Source organism: Pan paniscus, chromosome 13 (genome assembly GCF_029289425.2).
Source record: "Pan paniscus chromosome 13, NHGRI_mPanPan1-v2.0_pri, whole genome shotgun sequence".
NCBI lineage: Eukaryota > Metazoa > Chordata > Mammalia > Primates > Hominidae > Pan > Pan paniscus.
The window spans coordinates 133121201-133141242 of NC_073262.2; the positions used below are offsets into that span (position 1 = coordinate 133121201).

Consider the following 20042-nt stretch of genomic DNA (forward strand, 5'->3'; position numbering starts at 1 on the left):
GTTCAATTTCCATGTAATTGTGTGGTTTTGAGTGAGTTTCTTAATCCTGAGTTCTAATTTGTTTGTGCTGTGGTCTGAGGGACTATTTGTTATGATTTCAGTTCTTTGCATTTGCTGAGGAGTATTTTACTTCCAATTATGTGGTCAATTTTAGAATAAGTACCATGTGACACTGAAAAGAACATATATTCTGTTGATTTGGGGCGGAGAGATCTGTAGATGTCTATTAGGTCCACTTGATCCACAACTGAGTTCAAGTCCTGAATATCCTTGTTAATTTTCTGTCTCATTGATCTGTCTAATATTGACAGTGGGGTGTTAAAATCTCCCACAATTATTATGTGGGAGTCTAAGGACTTGTTTTATGAATCTGGGTGCTCCTGTATTGGGTGCATATATATTTAGAATAGTTAGCTCTTCTTGTTGAATTTTTCCCTTTACCATTATGTAATGCCCTTCTTTGTCTTTTTTGATCTTTGTTGTTTTAAAGTCTGTTTTGTCAGAGACTAGGATTGCAACCTCTGCTTTTTTTTTTTTTGCTTTCCATTTGCTTGGTAAATTTTCCTCCATTCCCTTATTTTGAGCCTATGCATGTCTTTGCAGGTGAGATGGGTCTCCTGAATACAGCACACCAATGGGTCTTGACTCTATCCAGTTTGCCAGTCTGTCTTTTAATTGGGGCGTTTAGCCCATTTACATTTAAGGTTAGTATTGTTATGTGTGAATTTGATCTTGTCATCAAGATGCTATCTGGTTATTTTGCACACTAGTTGATGCAGTTTTTTCATAATGTCACTGGTCTTTATTTTTTAGGGTGTTTTTGCAGTGGCTGGTACTGGCTTTTTCTTTATTTTAGTGCTTCTTTCAGGAGCTCTTGCAAGGCAGGCCTAGTAGTAACAAAATCCCTCAGCATTTGCTTGTCTGAAAAGGATTTTATTTCCCCTTCACTTGTGGACCTTAGTTTGGCTGGATATGAAATTCTGTACTGAAAATTTTTTTTTAAGAATGTTGAATATTGGCACCCAATCTCTTCTGGCTTGTAGAGTTTCTGTTGAGAGGTCTGCTGTTAGTCTGATGGGCTTCCCTTTGTAGGTGACCTGGCCTTTCTCTCTGGTCTTTCCTTCATTTGGACCTTGGAGAATCTGATGATTATGTGTCTTGGGATTGATCTTCTCGTGGAGTATCTAGATGGTGTTCTCTGTATTTCTTGAATTTGCATGTTGGCCTGCCTTGCTAGGTTGGGGAAGTTCTCCTGGATAATATCCTGAAGTATGTTTTCCATCTTGTTTCCATTCTTCTCATCTCTTTCAGGTACTCCAATCAGTCATAGGTTTGGTCTTTTTACAAAGTCCCATATTTCTTGGAGGCTTTATTCAATGAAGCACATTGACTGTCCCTTGGTGTAGGAGGTGTGCTTTGGGGGTGGGGTGAAACCCAGTTGTCTGGGCTGCACGGATTCCTCAGAACTACCAGGAGGAAAGGCTAAGTCTGCTGGTTCATGGAGACTGCGGCCTTTCTGCTATGGGCTCAGGCCCAAGGACATCTGGGTTCTGTCCCTGAGCCTCTGGCTGGAGTTATTGGAGTTCCTGCAGGGAAGCCCCACCCAGTGAGGAAGGATGAGTCAGGGTCAGGCCTGAAGAGGCACTCTGGCTGTAGTAGGCCACAGCCAGTGTGTTGGGCTGTGAGGGACACATCTTGGGACCAAGCCATCCAGCCTCCCTGGCTCCAGCAGAGGAGAAGCATGGCCTGGAGCTATAGAGATGGATGCCACCCTTCCCCTGCCCAGAGAACTTAGAGTGTTAGGCAGTTGTGAGTCCCAGTGCTGGCTGCTGAAGTGCCACATTTTTAAACCACCAGATCTTGTGAGAACTCACTATCATGAGACCAGCAAAGGGAAAATCTGCCCCCGTGATCCAAATCACCTTCCACCAGGCCCCTCCCCCAACACACAAGGATTACAATTCAACATGAGATTTGGGTGGGGACACGGAGCCAAACCATATCACGATACTTTCAGCCTTCCTTACAGTTCGCTCTGACCATGTCATTAGGTTCTAGCCAATGGCATATAAGCAGAAGATATGTGAGCCACCTCTGAGTCTTTTCCTTGAAATAAATGAATGGGTAAGCAGCCCACACTCATTTCCTATTTTTTCAGTGGTTAGGAGTGTATACTTCCAATTTAAAGAAGGTTTGCATTTTTGTTCTAGTGATTACTTTTAGGATTACCTTTATATGATTCCTTTGGTGCTCTATTTTAGACAGTATCCTTTAGTTTCCCACCCAGAAGATTTATAAAATCAGCCTGTGTGCCATTCCATTGTCCAGTCTTTTTCCTCTCCCATCCAATTTTAGGCTGTGCCATTACCGTGTTTACCTTTCAGCCATTAACCTTGCTTTACATCTACTCTTGGATTTGTCAACACAATACCTTTGGATTCCTACCTATAAAATAAACAAAGAACTTGCCCTACAGCCTATTTTTGCTCTCTCCTCCCTGTTTTTTGTTTGTTTGTTTGTTTTGGTTTGGTTTGGTTAGAGACAGGGTCTCACTCTGTCACCCAGGCTAGAGGGCAGTGGTGCAATATTAGCTGCAACCTCTAACTCCTGGGCTCCAGTGATCCTCTTACCTCAGCCTCAAGAGTAGTTAGGACTACAGGTGTGCACCAACATAGCTTGCTAATTTTTCAAATTTTTTGTAGAGACGAGGTCTTGCTGGGTTGCCCCAGCTGGTCTCAAACTCCTGGCTTCAAGCGATCTTTCCACCTATGCTTCCCAAAGTGCTGGGATTACAGGCATGAGCCACTGCACCTAACCCTTCTCATATTTTTTGTTATTATACTATTTCTATATTGTCAGAGCATATGCATTTCATATTCTCATCTGTCACCCTACTGCTCACTTTTATTTTTGTCCTTTTGCCAGAATTTTTCAGTTCTACCTTAGTTTGCTGAAGTATATCTTCTAGTAATTTTCACAATAAGGACTCAGAAACTACATTCCAAGAATTTTTCTGTTCAAAATTATGTGTTTGTGTTATTTATACCTGAAAAATAGTTTGCTCATTCTTTGTTTCTAGAAATATCTTATAGGTTTTTCTCCACTCTCCCATGGCATTAAATGTTGCTGTGGAAAATTCTGTGGCCAATAAGTCTCCCTTGAAAATAACTTTTTGCCTACACCGCCCATTCAATTCTTTATTTATCTTTAAAGTCCAGTAAATTTGTTGGAAATATATCTCAGTGTTGGCTGTTTTGGGTCAATTTCTCTGTCACAGGGTGAAGAGATAGGTACTTTTGATGTATACATTTCAATTTATATTATAATTCCACAGACTTTTTTCATCAAGTATTTATTCTATTATTTTGATTTTCTTCTTTGGGAACTCCAATAATTTGTTCACTTACATTGATTATTTTCTAATTTTTATTTTATGTTATTTTATTTGAAACAATGTCTTACTCTGTCACCCAGGCTGGAGTGCAGTGGAGCCATCTCAGCTCACTGCAACCTCCACCTCCCAGGTTCAAGTGATTCTCCTGCCTCAACCTCCCAAGTAGCTGGGACTACAGGCATGTGCCACCATGCCAGCTAATTTTTTTATTTTTAGGAGAGATGGGGTTTTGCCATGTTGGCCAGGCTGGTCTCAAACTCCTGAGCTCAGGTGATCCACCTGCCTCGGCCTCCCAAAGTGCTAAGATTACAGGGGTGAGCCACTGCAACCAGCTTATTTTCTAATTTGTTTAATCATTCTTAAAGTTTCTTATTTCCTTTACCTATTTCTGTAATCTATGTCCTTCACTTTAATTTCTGAAATGTCTAATCCCCTTTATTTGCCTTCTAAATTTGTCTTCATTTCTCTGATTTTTTTTTCTACTTATTTCTTAAGTTCTGGCTGTTATAAACACAATTACAGCTTTAGCTCTTCAAAGTATGCCTCTGAATTCCACCAAGTGTACTTTACTGGTAATTTCTTTCTTTTTTTATTTCTTTTTTTTGAGACGGAGTCTTGCTCCATGGCCCAGACTGAAAGTGCAGTGGTGTCATCACAGCTCACTGCAATCTCCTTCCAGGTTCAAGCAATTGTCCTGCCTCAGACTCCCAAGTAGCTGGGACTACAGGTGCATGGCACCACTCCAGGCTAATTTTTGTAATAGGATTTTGCCATGTTGATCAGGCTGGTCTCAAACTCCTGGCCTACAAGTGATTCACCCACCTTGGCCTCCCAAAGAGCTGGGATTCCAGGCACGAGCCACTGTGCCCGGCCATCACTGGTGATTTCTTAGACCTACTATTGCTTGACCCTCTTGGTACTCTTCTGCTGCTGCTGTCACCTTCTGCTTGATTTCAGCTACTTTAAAAACTTTCTTTATTGTGAATGATAAGACCACATATGGATATGTACAAGCATAGTGTAAATGATTGGCACTGTGTAAAAACAGGTTGCTTTGTGGTTATTGGTTTCTGCGTGACAACAATCAAGATGGGATGTTGGTAGCCGAGGACTTAGCCCCACAAAAGTAGAAGGAAAACAAAATTAAATACTTGTAAACTATTGACATATAAAGTGTGTAAATCTTTGTTTATAGTTCTAAAGGATTATTTTCTTTCTTTTCTGTTTGCAGGAAAAAAGAGAAGGCATAGATCTAAAGTAAATGGTCTCCAAAGAGGTAAGAAGAAATGTGGGGATTTACTCCTTTGAACTCGCTGTGGTCCTGTTCTTCCTGCCAGACCCCATCTTTGCTGCAGCCTCAGAATCTCCTATGGGCCATGGTAGCTTCAGACCTCATGGATTCTTTAGAGTACCAGCTAAGTCATTGTAACAAACAGATCCCAAAATACAATGGCTTAAACCAAATAATCTAAGAGCCCAGAAGTGGTAGGCAGTCTGCCTTCCTTAACATGAGGTTTCCAACTGTGGGTCCACAAGGGCTGAGCTGGTTGACATTGTCTCCCAACCAGTGGGAATGAAAAAAAATTGACAAAAGAACCAGCCATTTATTTATTTTAATAGAAAGACTCAAAAGTCTTCTGCCCACATCCCATTGGCCAAAACTTGGTCACACAGCCAGAGCTAGCTGCAAAGCGAGGCTGAGAAATGTAACACTGGCCAGGCAGTCCTTGGTTCAGCTGTAAGTCTATTCTTATGGAAGAAGGAATGATTATGGGTGACAAATAGCAATATGCCTACTTGCCCTTTATGTTTGCCTCCAAAGTCACTGATTCCCTTAAATGTGGAGGAAAACTCAGACTCTCCATTTATTCAGATCCTGCCTTTTTGTCACCTGAGACTCTTTGGCAAGGACAGGAGCTGGAATCTGAGATGCATTACAGAGATATGTGGGCAGAGACATGCCAGCCTTGATTAGGAAATGAGGGAACAGGAGGAAGTGTTAGAAAGGTGTGTTGTAACTAATACAGTCCAGGACAGAACATGGAGAAACAGACAGAGAGAACTTGAATCAATTACATGGAAGCCAGAGTACTGGTGCCACATCAGATCTAAGCCTGAGAAACACGGGGTTATTTTATTTATTTATTTTTTTTCTTTTTTGAGATGGAGTCTTGCTCTGTCACCCAGGCTGGAGTACAGTGCTACGATCTCAGCTCACTGCAACCTCTGCCTCCCAGGTTCAAGCAATTCTGCCTCAGCCTCCCGAGTAGCTGGGATTACAGGCGCATACCATCATGCCAGGCTAATTTTTGTATTTTTAGTAAAGACAGGGTTTCGCCATGTTGGCCAGGCTGGTCTTGAACTCCTGATCTCAGGTGATCCACCTGCCTCGCTCTCCCAAAATGCTGGGATTACAGGCAGTGAACCAAACTCAATCAGAGCATATGCCACACTGTGAAGATAAAAAAGATGTGACAGTCCATTCTCTTCATCAGATCTTGTGAATTTTATGCTTATTGCATTCCTCCTTTTCTTCCTCTTCTTTGTCTCTCTTTTATTTCCTTCCATCTCCCATCCTACTTATGCTTCTCTTGCATGCTTTATTTCTTTATTTATTTTTACATCTTGTAAAATACTTCTGGCAAGTTGATATGGCACTATAGAGATAGTAGCACTTTTTCCTCTAGAGCTAAAGCATATTTGGATATATTTTTTCCCATTACTTCTGATTATTTGTCTGTCCCTCATATACATAGATCTATATGTTTATGTAAATGATATATTTTCAAGTATAAGTAACTTTAAATATAACTTTACTATAAATAAGTATATACATATAATATTTCTAGCATCTCTATCATTTTTATTTCTATACCTATCTGTCATCTTGGTTATATTCCAGTTTGTACTTACCCAGGTCTAAGATGTTTTTTCATTCATGTTTCTACTGGTTTCTATGGAAGCCTCTCTACCTTAACTATTTTATTAAAATACTTGGATTTGTTAAGTCTAAGCAGAAATCACATTTATTCCTTCTACTTCCTTTTCAAACCTGTTCTCTCAAATAGTTCTTTTCTTGCCAATGGATGAAATCTTAGGTAAGCCCTAGAGCTATGCTAGTCCCTTTTAGCAGTAATATCTCATTTAATATTTAAAAGCGTGAGCTGATATAATATTAAAACTGGAAAATATGTGGTAGGGAAGCTGGGTGAAGTCAGCATTTACTTTCATCCTCCTCTCCAACTCCACTCAGTGTCTATTGCTTTCAGCTAATTTGGGTCTAGGAGGAGGAGGAGAAGGAAGTGGACAGGAGCAGGAATGGTCCTCATACTATATAGGTTGGTGAAAAGTAACTGTGGGTTTTGCCTTTAAAAAAAAAAAGGGAATAGCAAAAACTGCAATTACTTTTGCACCATCCTTATAGATTTTGGTGTCTCCTAGATATGGTGGATGCATGAGCCATATTCATTTGTGAGTTCTTCAGAGACACTCAACTTAGAGAGAACCTCTCAACCGAAGTTCCCCTAATTCAGGAACTTCAACTGGCTGCTTACCAATTCCCTCAGTCTCCCAGCTCTGGGAGGTCCACACTACACTCCTGCTGGGGTCAACTCATCCATCCAAGTGATTCTCCCAGACAGAATATCTCTCAAGAAGAACTAAGTGAGTTCCTCCTTTCCCTAGGGAGACCTATAGGAATTATGACTCTTCATACCCTCTCAACATTCTAGGATTGAGTCTATAAATGTCTCTGCCTTCCTCAAACTCCTGAAGGTGAAGATTAGTTACCTTGAAGCTGAAGTCTTCTCAGTTGCCTTAAGGAGGGAGGAGAACTTTACTCAACTTCTATAACATGGTGTTAACCTTTAGTATTTGGGTAGGAAATCCAAGAATAGCCACACTACTTCCTGTGGGATATTTGAGCAAGACAATTTGCAAAGAATAATTACAAAGGAAGTCCCAAGAGCTCTATAGTATTAGCAGATCTTAAGCCTCAAATCTTCTAGTGAGTAGAGCTCAAGTAAACGGAACTAAACTACTTGTATACCTCTAATTTGTTTGTCCTCAATGGACTTTGATGAAAGGCGACTACAACAGGACCAAAGACATAGATGAACAGAAAAAGAGTCTTTGTTTGTCTAAGATATTTATGGTTGGACAAGTTCAAATTGTGGCCAGGCCATATAAAGAAAGAAAGGAAAGAAAAATGCAGGGAGATGGTGTGGGGAGGGAAAGAGGGAAGGAGGGAAGGAGGAAAGGATGAAGGGAAGGAGGGGAGGGGAGGGGAGGAGAGGAGAGGAGAGGAGAAGGGAAGGGAAGGGAAGGGAAGGGAAGGGAAGGGAAGGGAAGGGAAGGGAAGGGAAGGGAAGGGAAGGGAAGGGAAGGGAAGGGAAGGGAAGGGAAGGGAAGGGAAGGATAGGATCAGCACCTTTAAACATGGCACTCATGAGATGCTCCTGCACATACCTCACTATCTTTCTACCTACCCCCATCACCTGCTGAATCTAACAGCGTATTCCTGAAATAGTGTTTTAATCAACCCTTTGTTAGTCCTAACCCTAAGGCTTTCTGGGACTTGAATCTCTATACAAATTCCCCTTGGACAATAATCTCTTGGTTAGTTTCTTAGATCCTAATTTTTTGGCCAAACCTATGTGAATAAGGTCTTTGGTCATTTTCACTGTATTTTCAGCCTCAAAGCCTTCATTGAGGGCTAAGATGGTGGCTAGTGTCTCACCATCATAATGAGCAGGACAATCCAAATTCTTGCATTGCTGCCATTGATTTCTGCCTACAACCAGAGGAAATCTGCAATGCTTCACTTCATTTTGCAATATCTGTATACTGAAATTTCTTCATTGGTCATAGGGGTAGTAAAAGTCTCTATCTCATAAATGAATTAGTAGATGTAAATATCTTGTGTTAGTGTCTAGCACATAATAAGCACTTAAGTCTTAGCCCTCATTATTATTATTCTTACAGTATTCTTTGGGATATAAATGAAACTGTCGTAAATTCTTTTTAAAATTAATGTTGGGGGGAGGCAAATGAATTTGGATTAATGTCACGGTAAAGGAAAGAAAATCTAGGATGAACCCAGGTTAACCATCAAAGGCTTGGTAATTGCAAGGCTGTGTGTTACATACTTTTCTTTGTGTGTTAGGCTCTGGAAAAGTTATAGCTAAATAAAATTTTTGAAAGCACTATTATATATAATGTGAGTTTTTTACACCATCCATATTTATATTTTCCTATTTTCTTAGGGAGAAAGAAAGACAGACCTAGAAAACATTTAACTCTGAATAACAAAGTCCAAAAGAAAAGATGGCAACAAAGAGGTAAAAAAAAAATACATTTTGAATAAATAACGTCTAAATTCTCATGCTCTTAGTAAGAAACATTTTTTTCCTAAATACTTTATGTAGCTGTACTTACTGTTGAGAAATATATCAGATTTAGTCAAGTTCCAAAATATGTCAGGGAAAAAAAGATGATAACACCACAAACAAGTAGCTAGGTGATGAATCTGCAACCATACCCCAGGGCCCAGGAGCTGCTTGCAGTGCTTCCTCTGCTGAACTGATAACTTTCAAGGCTGGAAATAGTTGTTGGCATAAAAACAAAAACAAAACAAACAAAACCTATGTAATTCACAAGTGATGTAGCTGTCCCTCCTCTTGCCCATCACCACGTGGTAATTGTGTGGACTTGGGTCTGCCCCAAGTAAATTACAGTTTACTCATCTGTAAAGTGAAATTAAGTCAGTTAGACTAGACTGGCTGCCTTCCAAGGCCAATACCAGCTTCCCATGTGGCTTCTCATTCCATTGATCTCCTACAGGACTCGGTAAAAACCATGGACAGCCCCCTCTCCTGCATCATCAGCACAGAGCTCTTGTAGACTGTGCCTCTTCCCCAGTGTCACTGGCTGGAAGGGTTGGAACAGCAGCTCAGCATCCTCAAGTTCATTTTAAGACCTTTACACCTGTTTCTACTAAGTCAGCTCTTCAGTCCCCACCTCCACCACATAGAGGCTCTGAAATGCAAAGCCTCCTCCCTGTACAATTTGCAGTTGATGCTGGAACTCTGATGAGCTGTTCTTTCAGCCAGGAGAAAGGTGCATGAAGGAGGAGGCAAGCAGAGAAGACAGACATCATCTCCTGCCAGGCTGCCCTGTTGTTATCCTGCTCAAATTTACAGACAAATTTGTCATCTAAAAGAGTTTTAACACCTAAAACTCTTTCTCTGGCCACATAACTTCATATAGACTCACTCTCTCTCTCTCTATATATATATATATTTATATGTATCTATATATAAAAATATATATCTATATTTATATATTTATATAAATACATATTTATATATTTAAAAAATATATATCTAGATATATATCTAGATATAAATATATATAATTATATATATAAATTATATATAAATATATATCTAGATATATATTTTTATATAAATATATATCTAGATTATTTATATATATTTATATATATATAAATATATATCTAGATATATTATTTTATATATGATACATATAAATATATATATATATATATATATATTTCCTTTGGCTATGAATTCCCCCACTAGAATGGCAGAAGCAGTGTATGCAACTGCCTCTCCATAGTTGGTGGTGGCAAACCTGCTTGGGAATTAAGACACTGGATGGTCCTTCTAGAAGATACACAACCCACTGCTGTTCCCTCAGTGAGAGTATCTCTTAAAAACACCCAGTACAGCTCCCATCCACAAGGCCTGCACCAGACCATGGGAATCGTGCTTCTTCATTATTCCCCTGCTGGCTCCCACCTCAGCCCTCTGGCACCCTTGACCCCGCTAGCCATGACCTTCACCTTTACGCTTCTCAGAGGTGAGTCTGAGAGTCTCTCATTCCCTGACATTCCCAGGGACAGAGGTCCATCTCCTGCTTAGATGTCTTTAAACCTCATTTGGCTTGAGAGAAGGTATCTGACAATTCTCTCCAGAGAAATGTGGCCTCTCTCATAAGGCCTGGAGGTGGGGAAGGCTGATGCTGGCAGAACCAGGCTCCCAATCCCCTACCATGTTCTTTGCAGATAGACTGGCATCTTGCCTTAGGATATAGGAGTACTGGGCTCCTATTGTGGCATTCTTGGATGTTGAGGCTTCTGCTAATATTCTGAGATAAACAGAGTCGCCTAAACATGGTGATATACTCTTTTGCCAAGAATGATTAGTCCCTGCTATGAAAAAATATATATTTTAAAATAACTTTTAATTTTTTCTGACCATATTATTATTTTACATGGTTAATGTAGAATTAAAACTGGTAGACCCAAGAACAGTTAAATCCTACTTTGTCCAGGCATTTGACTGCCCGGATATACAATTGTAGTGAGGTGCTGGAGCCAGCGAACACACAAAGAACCACTGGAAAGCACAGTTCTGCGGCACTTTATTACACATGATCTGCTCCTCAGCCCCGATGTCTCCAGGCCAAGAGCTGGGAAGCAGCGCAATGAGCTTCTGGTGTTTTGCCCTGAAGTTGTTTGCCCTCAATAGGTTCTGATTGAAAGGAAATCCCTGCAGTCCAAGAAGGATTTAAACAAGAGATAAACTGAGAGCAAGAGAATATACATTGACCAATAATGGCTAGGGCTGAACATACCCAGGTTATGGCCAGAGCTGGATCTCCAGTTTGACCACTTTATGAGAAAGAAGAAAGCAGACAGAACACAAGTGTCTTTTGATGGAACTGTGGGGAGAAGGGAGAGTTGGGGGAAGGAGGAGAGAAGAGTTAGAAGTGGCCAGTTTTCCTGGGTGCACCTGCAACTTGAGCATCATGAGTGACAGGAGAGAGAGTCCCACACAGAGCCACCCCTGTGTGGATGACATTTTACTGTGGCAACCGCATCAACTACCATACTTGGCCCAATCATGGTCTTTGAAACTGATCGATCTAGAGCAATTTTACCTGAGAGACAAGGAACGAGTGGTAAGAAAGCTTCCTCTAATTCCTTGAGGTCTCCATTCTTCCACATTTTACGTGTTTCTTTTAAACCTTTAGTTCAGGCCGGGTGTGGTGGCTCACACCTGTAATCCCAGCACTTTGGGAGGCTGAGGCAGGTGGATTGCTTAAGCCCTGGATTTAAGACCAGCCTGGGCAACATGGTAAAACCCTGTCTCTACTAAAAATACAAAAATTAGCCAGGTGTGGTGGTGCACACCTATAATCCCAGCTACTTGGGAGGCAGAGGAAGGAAAATCACTTGAACCTGGGAGGTGGAGGTTGCAGCCAGCCGAGATCCGTGCCACTGCACTCCAGCCTGAGCAACAGAGCAAGAGGGCAAGACTCAGTCTCAAAAAAAATAAAGGGGGTTGGGGGAAACCTTTAGTTCAATAGCCAAGTTTATAATTCTTTTATACGGGTTTAGTCATCTCTCCTCTCCATGTATCTCCATAATATTTTAATAAACTTCCTAAGGGCAACATCTTGTGCGGTAGAGCATGCTTTTTCTCGGGATATGATTCCTCTTGTCATGTGAATTATCAGTAAATGTCTAATGGTACCATTTTTATCTTGATAAAGTTATAAAACAACAAAAAAAAAACCTCTAAGTAATTGTTATGACAGAGGCCCAGAAAATACAGTATCATCAATCCCAAGGTTTCTTTATGCTAGATTGAAGGAAAGATGCCTTTCCAGCCTAATCTGGTCATAATTTGCTCAAAGGAAGGAGCATTCACGATTGAGCATCTGGAGGAGTTTTTCTCCTGGGGCTTGCAGGACCCAAATCCGCACCCTATGATACCAGCCATGGGCACAGTATAATGGGCACAGACCTTTAGAAAGAAAGAGCATCCACTTTGTGTCCCTGACTTCAGCAAACACGTTTGAACGATGCAGATCTAAACATACATCTGGAATGACTGGCTGTTTATTTGGACACACCGATCAACACATAGATACATGCTTCCAAGGTTTATTTCTTTTTTGAGATGGAGTCTCAAAAAAGCTCTGCTGCCCAAGCTAGAGTACAGTGGCGCGATCTTGGCTCGCTGCAATCTCCGCCTCCCGGATTCAAGTAATTCTCCTGCCTCAGCCTCCCGAGTAGCTGGGATTACAGGCACATACCACCACACCCAGCTTTTTTTTTTTTTTAATTTTTAGTAGAGACGGAGTTTCACCATGTTGGCTAGGCTGGTTTTGAACTCCTGACCTCAGCCTCAGAACTCCATCCACCTTGGCCTCCCAAAGTGTTGGGATTACAGGCTTGAGCCACCGGGCCCAGCCCTGAGATATCTTTTAAGTCAATCCTTTGTGCTATCTTTAACCATACAACTCTTAGGCCTTGTGCCTTAATTTCTACAAGTTCCTCTTGAATAGCCTTCATTGGGTTAGTTTTTAAGTCCTTGGTCATTTTCCTCACCATTTTCAGTACAAAACCTTCCAAGTTTACATATCTGACTGGTAGAGTCTACCATGAGGTCTGTCTTGAGACCTTATGTTTCTACTTTTTATCTCTGACTCTTTCCCAAAGAAAACTGTCAACACTTTAATTTATATATTTATCTCTGAGCATCAGTTTCCTCATCTATAAAGTGAGGATAGTACTAGTGCCTATTTAATAGATTTTGTTGTAAAGATGAAGTCGGTTAATAGAGGCAAAGATCTAAGGATAGCTCCTGGCATACAACAAGCACTGAATACGTGTTCAACTTCATTTTTGCTCTCCTCCTGTTGCTTGGGAAGCAGGTAAAATACTGTTTCAAATTTATTTGGAATGATTTGGAGATATTAATAGAGAAATATAGGATGCATCTCAGTTAAGCATCGTGGTTGTAACCAAGTCTAGATCAGAGGTCAGCAAAGTATGACCTACAGGGCAAATCTATCCTGCTGACTGTAAATAAAGTTTTACTGGAACACAGCCACCGTCGCATCCTTTGATGCATTCATGACACAACTACAGAGTTGAGTAGTCACAACAGAGGTTATGAACTGAAAAACCTTAACTACTTACTATCTGTCCCTTTACAAAAAAAGTTCCCGACTCCTGATATGTTTCTTTAAGTTCTAGACAGGATCCTGAAAAGTTGCATTTGAATGGTGGTTTTGTAAAACACTACTATTTGCAATGTAAAGAGACATTTATGTTGTTTTTCAACTTTCTCAGGAAGAAAAGCCAACATTAGACCTTTGAAAAGAAGAAGAAAAAGAGGTAAAAAGAAGTGATCGATATGTTTTTCATAATTAAACATTTAATATTTAATATTCTGTACTGTGAGTAATAAGTCAGTTTTCTTAACTGGCATATGGAGCTAGTACTGGAGCCTTAACGTTGACCAGCAGTTCATTTTAAGACCCTCAATACCTGCTTCAGTGGAACCAGATCCCCAGCGCCCCAGTCAACCCCTCATGCGGGGTTCCCTGAGCAATGTGCACTTTCTTTTTTGTTGATTGATTAATACGTAATAGATAGAAATACTTGGGGGTAGGTGTGACAATTTGATACTTTCGTATAATCAAATCAGAGTTATTGGGATATCCATCACTTTAAATATTTACCTTTTTTGATGCCAGGAACATTCAGATTATTCTCTTTTAGCTATTTTGAGATGTATAATCAAGTCATGTTAACTATAATCACCCTATTGATCTATTGAAAACACCAGGTTTTATTTCTTCTATCTAACTGTATATTTGAATGCTTCATCAATCTCTCTTTATCCCTCCTCTCTCAATGTGCAGTTTCTTCTAGAACCCCCCACACCAAGCTTCCCTTTTAGCATCGGAGAAAGCTCAAGTGAAAAAGTGAAGCAAAGCAGTTGGCAAAGAGGGAGACAGATGCCACCCCGAAAGGTGCCCCATTAGGTGCCACTCTGCCATCCTGCCCTCTGTCCCCTCAGTCAATGCCTGGAATGGGGAGATGAGGCTAAAATTTGAGAGTTTGTTTTAACACAACATCAAAGCAATATGAGTGGAAATCTCCCTTCAAAACATCAGGAGGAAAATCATTGCATGATAGGTGGATATGACCAACCAGCTTGAAAGTTGAGATCCTACCACATGCCAGGCTGTTGTGTCATATTTTAGAGGGTGGAATGGAGGACAACAGTATCTACAGCTATCTAATGTGCCATGAAAGAAAGATTTTGAAATGTAACTGATTCATGGGGGAAATACCTCCAATACATTTTGAATTATAAAAGAAAGCTCTCAAGACAGGTGGGGAGGGACAATGCACAGTTGTAAAAGTAGATGGAATGGAAAAAAAAATGCTTCCTTGCAGATCCAAGAATTCCCAAAGATGAAAATATTAATTTTAAACAATCTGAACTTCCTGTGACCTGTGGTGAGGTGAAGGGCACTCTATATAAGGAGCGATTCAAACAAGGTGAGTTTACTGGTCCATCTACGATTTTCAGCTGGAAAATATCCACACAGATAGCATACTGTTTAGGAGTAGACACCTGCTTTGAGGTTCTGCAAAACCAGCCCCAGGCTTGAAGATTTGCTAGGAGCTTTCCTAGGACTTGGGACATCATCACATTTACAGCTAGGGTTTATGAGAGAAGCATGCAAAACATACCATAGGGAAAATGCACATGGGGTGAAATTCAGAGACAACCAAAAGCAAGCTTCCAGGAGTCCTCTCCCAGTGGAGTCATGCAGGACTCATTTAATTACTGCAGCAACAAATTGTGACAACACATGTAAAATGTTGTCTACCAGGGAAACCAGCCTGAGTTTAGGAGTCCAGGGTTTTTACCAGTCACATAGGTGCCCTCTGCCTAGCACATACCAAAATTCCAGATTCCCAGAAGGAAAGCGGGTGTTCAGCATAAACCATATCATTTGCGCAAACAGTTTAGGCACAGTGAGCCCTCTTCTTCATTTATGGTTATAGATAAATGCAATTTATTTACATATGTCTGAAAATAATACATCAGGATCGGTAGTTCCCAGATTACACAACATTTTAACAAGCTTTCTTTGGATAGGCTATCTCAAATTTATTCTTGTAAGAGAATATAAATAAATTGCATTTGTTTATAACCATAAATAAGAGGGATTTATCTCTAAAGGGCTTTATCTTTATGGATAAACAATATGTGTATCCATATTGTTTATTATGAACAGTTTAGCCCACAGTGAGTTCTGGGAATGATAGAACTCTCCTAAAATCCAAATTCCTAAATGCCAGTGGCCAAACTTGCATATAGACAATGACCAACCTTGCATATAGGCCCTCTAAGGAAAGTCTCAGGCCCACTCTGTTAACTCTGTTTTGCACAACAATGACATTTTCACACTTTTAAAATTCATAAAACATTAACCTATGAGGCCATCTCCTCTTACCCTATGTGAAAGGCCCACAAGACATCCAACTAGCACCCACTACAAGGGCAAGCACCTCAGTACTTGGGTGGAAAATGTACACATCTGAGAATCTCAGCAGTAACTTTCACAGCCCCATTTCCCATAATGTCTGTATAGCCTTCTGCTAAATGGTAAGATCACAGGGTTTAGAATCAGAAGACCTGCATTCAAGTTTCAGCTATACCAAGAGTGTCTGATTCATCTACAGCCAGGTGCTCGGTCTCTCTAACCTTGAACTTCCTTCTCTACAAAATCAGAACAATAATATAACTTGCCTCACTGTATTATTATGAGAAAAAAAATAAAAAACAGACATAAAATACTTTGCAAGTTACAATTGTTAAATTACAGAACTAATGTTCATCTGTCATGGTTGACACCTCCCCACAACATAGTTCTTTGAGCACCAACAAATATAAATGTTTGCCCCATGACTATGTTGCATAAGCATAATTTAACTTCTCCCACTATATAACATTTCCATAATTACTTTTAATATAAAATAGCCATGAGTTCAAAATAGGAAACATAATTGATTGTACCACATGTACAACATGGTACAAGACAAGGCAGATGTGGCTGTAGTCACAGCTTCCACATGGCCACCTGGGGACCCAAGAGCATGGTAGAGGGCTTTGTGCCTTCATCCACCTCTCTGAAATTCAGGCTGACTCTATATCAGGTCTCAGAGAAGGGAGGAGGAAGAATTCTGCTCATTCTTTAGGGCCATTCTTTGCACCCACCCCCACCTTTGGAATATAGCAAAATACGTTGAAAAGGTAAATGTTGGTAGTAATATTTCTTCTCATTGCATGATGGTCAAAGAAATGTACACACATGACAGAGAGAACCCTTCATCTCTGTTCCTTCAGGCTGGGTATGAAGCCCCTGATATCTGACAGGAAAATGCAGACTTTACTGCTACGATCCTAAGCCCAAAGTGGGTGGCCCCAGACCCCAGCATCGGGGGAGGCCAAGTTCAGGTGTTTTCACAGTTGGGGAGCTCACTTTGCCTTGGTCTTACAGGAACCTCGAAGAAGTGTATACAGAGTGAGGATAAAAAGTGGTTCACTCCCAGGGAATTTGAAATTGAAGGAGACCGCGGAGCATCCAAGAACTGGAAGCTAAGTATACGCTGCGGTGGATATACCCTGAAAGTCCTGATGGAGGTATTCTAGTGACAGATGGCTGAAACCAAGGATTTAGCTGTCATGCTTCACTAACACCAAGCTTTAGCAGAATTTCTCAGTGCCCAGAAATTCATCATGACTTCCTCTGCCCAGGTCTCCATGCATATGTTATTACTAACGTTCTCACCTGAACATTACGTTGGCTGGCTTATATTACAGCTTAATCCTCTAAGTACTTTATTTCTTACCCTTTTGAAGGTTGGACAGTAAATTGTGGCCTTGACTCTGCCATTAATAAACTGTGGAATTTGGTCACATGAAAGTAACTTAAGTTGGAGGGGAGGTCTTAAATTTGCGGGGGAGGTAAATGTTAAATATACACACACACACACATATATATTTAACATATATATATATGTAGTTCCTGGATTACAAAATATTTCAACAAGATTTCTTTGGATAGGCCACCTCAAATTTATTCTTGTAAGAGAATATAAATAAATTGCATTTTAAAGTAACATTGCTTCTCATATGAACCCCTTGATGTTACAAAGCAGGCACAGGGTCTTTGCTGCAGATGAACCTGTGTCTTTAGACTCCAAATACAGTGCTTTCTGTTGCACACCCACAGACAGTCCTTCCTCATGCCACTCTAACAATTAAAAAAAAAAATCTGCCAGGCACAGTGGCACATGTCTGTAGTCCCAGTTACTCAGAAGACAGAAGCAGGAGGGTCACTTGAGCCCAGGGGTCCTGGGCTTAGTGTACTATGCCAATGAGATATCCATGCTAAGTTCAGCATCAACATAGGGGACCACCAGATTGCCTAAGGAGGGGTGAACCAGTCCAGGTTGGAAACAGAGCAGGTCAATACTTTCCTGCTGATCAGTAGTAGGTTTGCACCTGTCAATAGGCACTGCACTGCACTCCAGCCTGAGCAACATAGCAAGACCCCATCTCTAAATTACACAAATAAAAGATCTTTGCCCAGTAAATACTTATTGAACCAACATCTAAAGCTATGGAGGGTATACAAAGTGTGAGCCCCTTCCCAGAAGGAAGGCTGTGCTTTCATAATTACAGGCCTGGACACGGTGTCAATGTTCTCACAAGAGACACCTGCAGGAAGAGGTACAATAGATCGGAGAAGAGAAAGTCATTTCTGGCTTTGAGGTTGAGGACCATTTTGTGGAACTCTTGCACTGAGCTAGGTCTAAAAAGATGAACAACTAGCAAAAACGTAGAATGTGGCATTCTACACATATAGAAAGGACAGCATGCAAATCTGCTCCACAATGTGTCAAGAAGTTGGGAGTAATGAGGTGGCTACATTCTCTGGACTGATTGTAGAAGTCATGAGGCCAGAGAAAGGCATTGAAATGCTTCCTTGAATCCCTGGAGAATCATGAAAAGTAATTTCCATGAAAACACCTTGAATTTGAGTTAATAGTGGGATATCCCGGTAGGAATATTTGGAAGGCAGTCAGAAATACTAAGCTCACAAAATAAAAGCAAGAACCCATCAAATCATTTATCTCTTTTCTTTTTTAGAACAAATTTCTGCCAGAACCACCAAGCACAAGAAAAAAGGTGATGATCAAGTGATCTTCTGCCAATGTCTCGTCTATTATGTTGTTGATTTTCTATCTCTGTGGCCTTACCGTCTTTAAATTGACCCATCATCATAAAATTTGATTTTATAATATGATGCTTTTGCAGTTGCTGCTTTCAAACATTATTCAATGTATAAGTCCAGGGCTTCTTTGAACATCAAAACATTTGAGATAGAGGTGGGAACAATCCTCAGAAATAGATTAAAAGACAGAACTGAATTGTATGTGTTTTTTAGTAAAGGAGCTAAATGCCATACTTTTTTTTTTTTTTTTTTAAGAGAAAGAGTCTCACTCTGTCGCCCAAGCTGGAGTGCAGTGGTGTGATCTAGGCTCACTGCAACCTTCACCTCCCTGGTTCAAGCGATTCTTGTGCCTCAGCCTCCCCAGTAGCTGGGACTACAGGCGTGTGGCATGATGCCCGGCTATTTTTTTGTATTTTTAGTAGAGATGGGGTTTCACCACATTGGCCAGGCTTGTCTCAAACTCCTGACCTCATGTGATTTGCCCGCCTCAGCCTCCCAAAAGGCTGGGATTACAGGCATGAGCCACCATGCCTGGCGCCATACTTTCTTTAAATACAAAAGATAGGGCTGGCATTGGAAAAATAAGCATGAGTTTGAAATGCACAAAACAGTGTGCCTTTGCAACCTCAATATAAACACTGGTTGTTTTTCACTGGTTTTTCTGGATTATATATTTTAGAAATAAATATGAAGCAAAAGTTCCCCTAGAAACATCCCATGGTCACTACACATGACCTAATGGAGAATTCCCCCTAAAATGTATATATAGGCATATGTCACCCAGGGAAGCAAACAACAAAAAACATTCTCTCCTTTTATCTTTTACCTCCACCACACACACACACACACACACACAGACACAGAGAGTTCTTCAGGTGAAAATTTTGGACTGGGAGGCAGAGTGCCCTGTGAGGCTGCTGACCTGGAAAATCTTTTCCTTTGTGGAGAGGCCCTTTGGCCCCAGTAAAAGGGCTGCACAGACCTCACTTCTATCTGTGAAGGTGAATTCTCCCTCTGTGGAGGTAGTATGTGGAGTTCATAGACCAGTGGTCTTCATACTATATGTATTCTATGGAAAAATGGTGAGATCACTGATGCCTTCCATGGCCTCTCCAAGGCTGGGTATAAGAGAGAACCTGGTGAAGGAAGGAGATGGAAGAACTTCCATTTTCCTAAGCTCTGACATGGGTGACCTTGGATATTTCTGCCATACCAGGAAGTCACAATCTTTACAAAGCTGGCTCCTGGGGCTACCTGCTCCACTGGCTTTATGACTACAGATTCAGTGACTAGGCTCTGTATCCACTGGGTTTTCTGGAGAAAGACATTATTTGATATAATTACTAAAATCAAACATGTCTACCCACTGCCAGACAGTCAAGGCTGATGCAGTTTGGGCTAATCAATTGAGCTGGCCATCTCCCATCCCTTCATCACAGGCACCCTCTCTCCATTCCCTGAGGGCCCACAGTTCTAGAGGTGAAATTGCCTCGGTTCTCAGAGGATC

At 40.8% G+C, this 20042-nt stretch overlaps 1 protein-coding gene across 26 annotated transcripts in view; it reads left to right on the plus strand.

Moving 5' to 3' along the window:
* The window catches only part of SP100 (SP100 nuclear antigen), a 132093-nt gene that overhangs the window by 76063 nt on the left and 35988 nt on the right, over nt 1-20042 (plus strand). For 14 of the 26 annotated variants that reach the window (XM_034955327.4, XM_003845958.5, XM_034955332.3 and 11 more), the window contains 6 exons: nt 4626-4670; nt 8659-8733; nt 13563-13607; nt 14679-14783; nt 16796-16938; nt 18451-18489. In XM_034955327.4, coding sequence (XP_034811218.2) covers nt 4626-4670; nt 8659-8733; nt 13563-13607; nt 14679-14783; nt 16796-16938; nt 18451-18489 — 452 coding nt within the window. The remainder of the gene's footprint in view (nt 1-4625; nt 4671-8658; nt 8734-13562; nt 13608-14678; nt 14784-16795; nt 16939-18450; nt 18490-20042) is intronic. The other 12 variants (XM_034955331.3, XM_063595590.1, XM_063595596.1 and 9 more) reach the window with 3 other exon arrangements.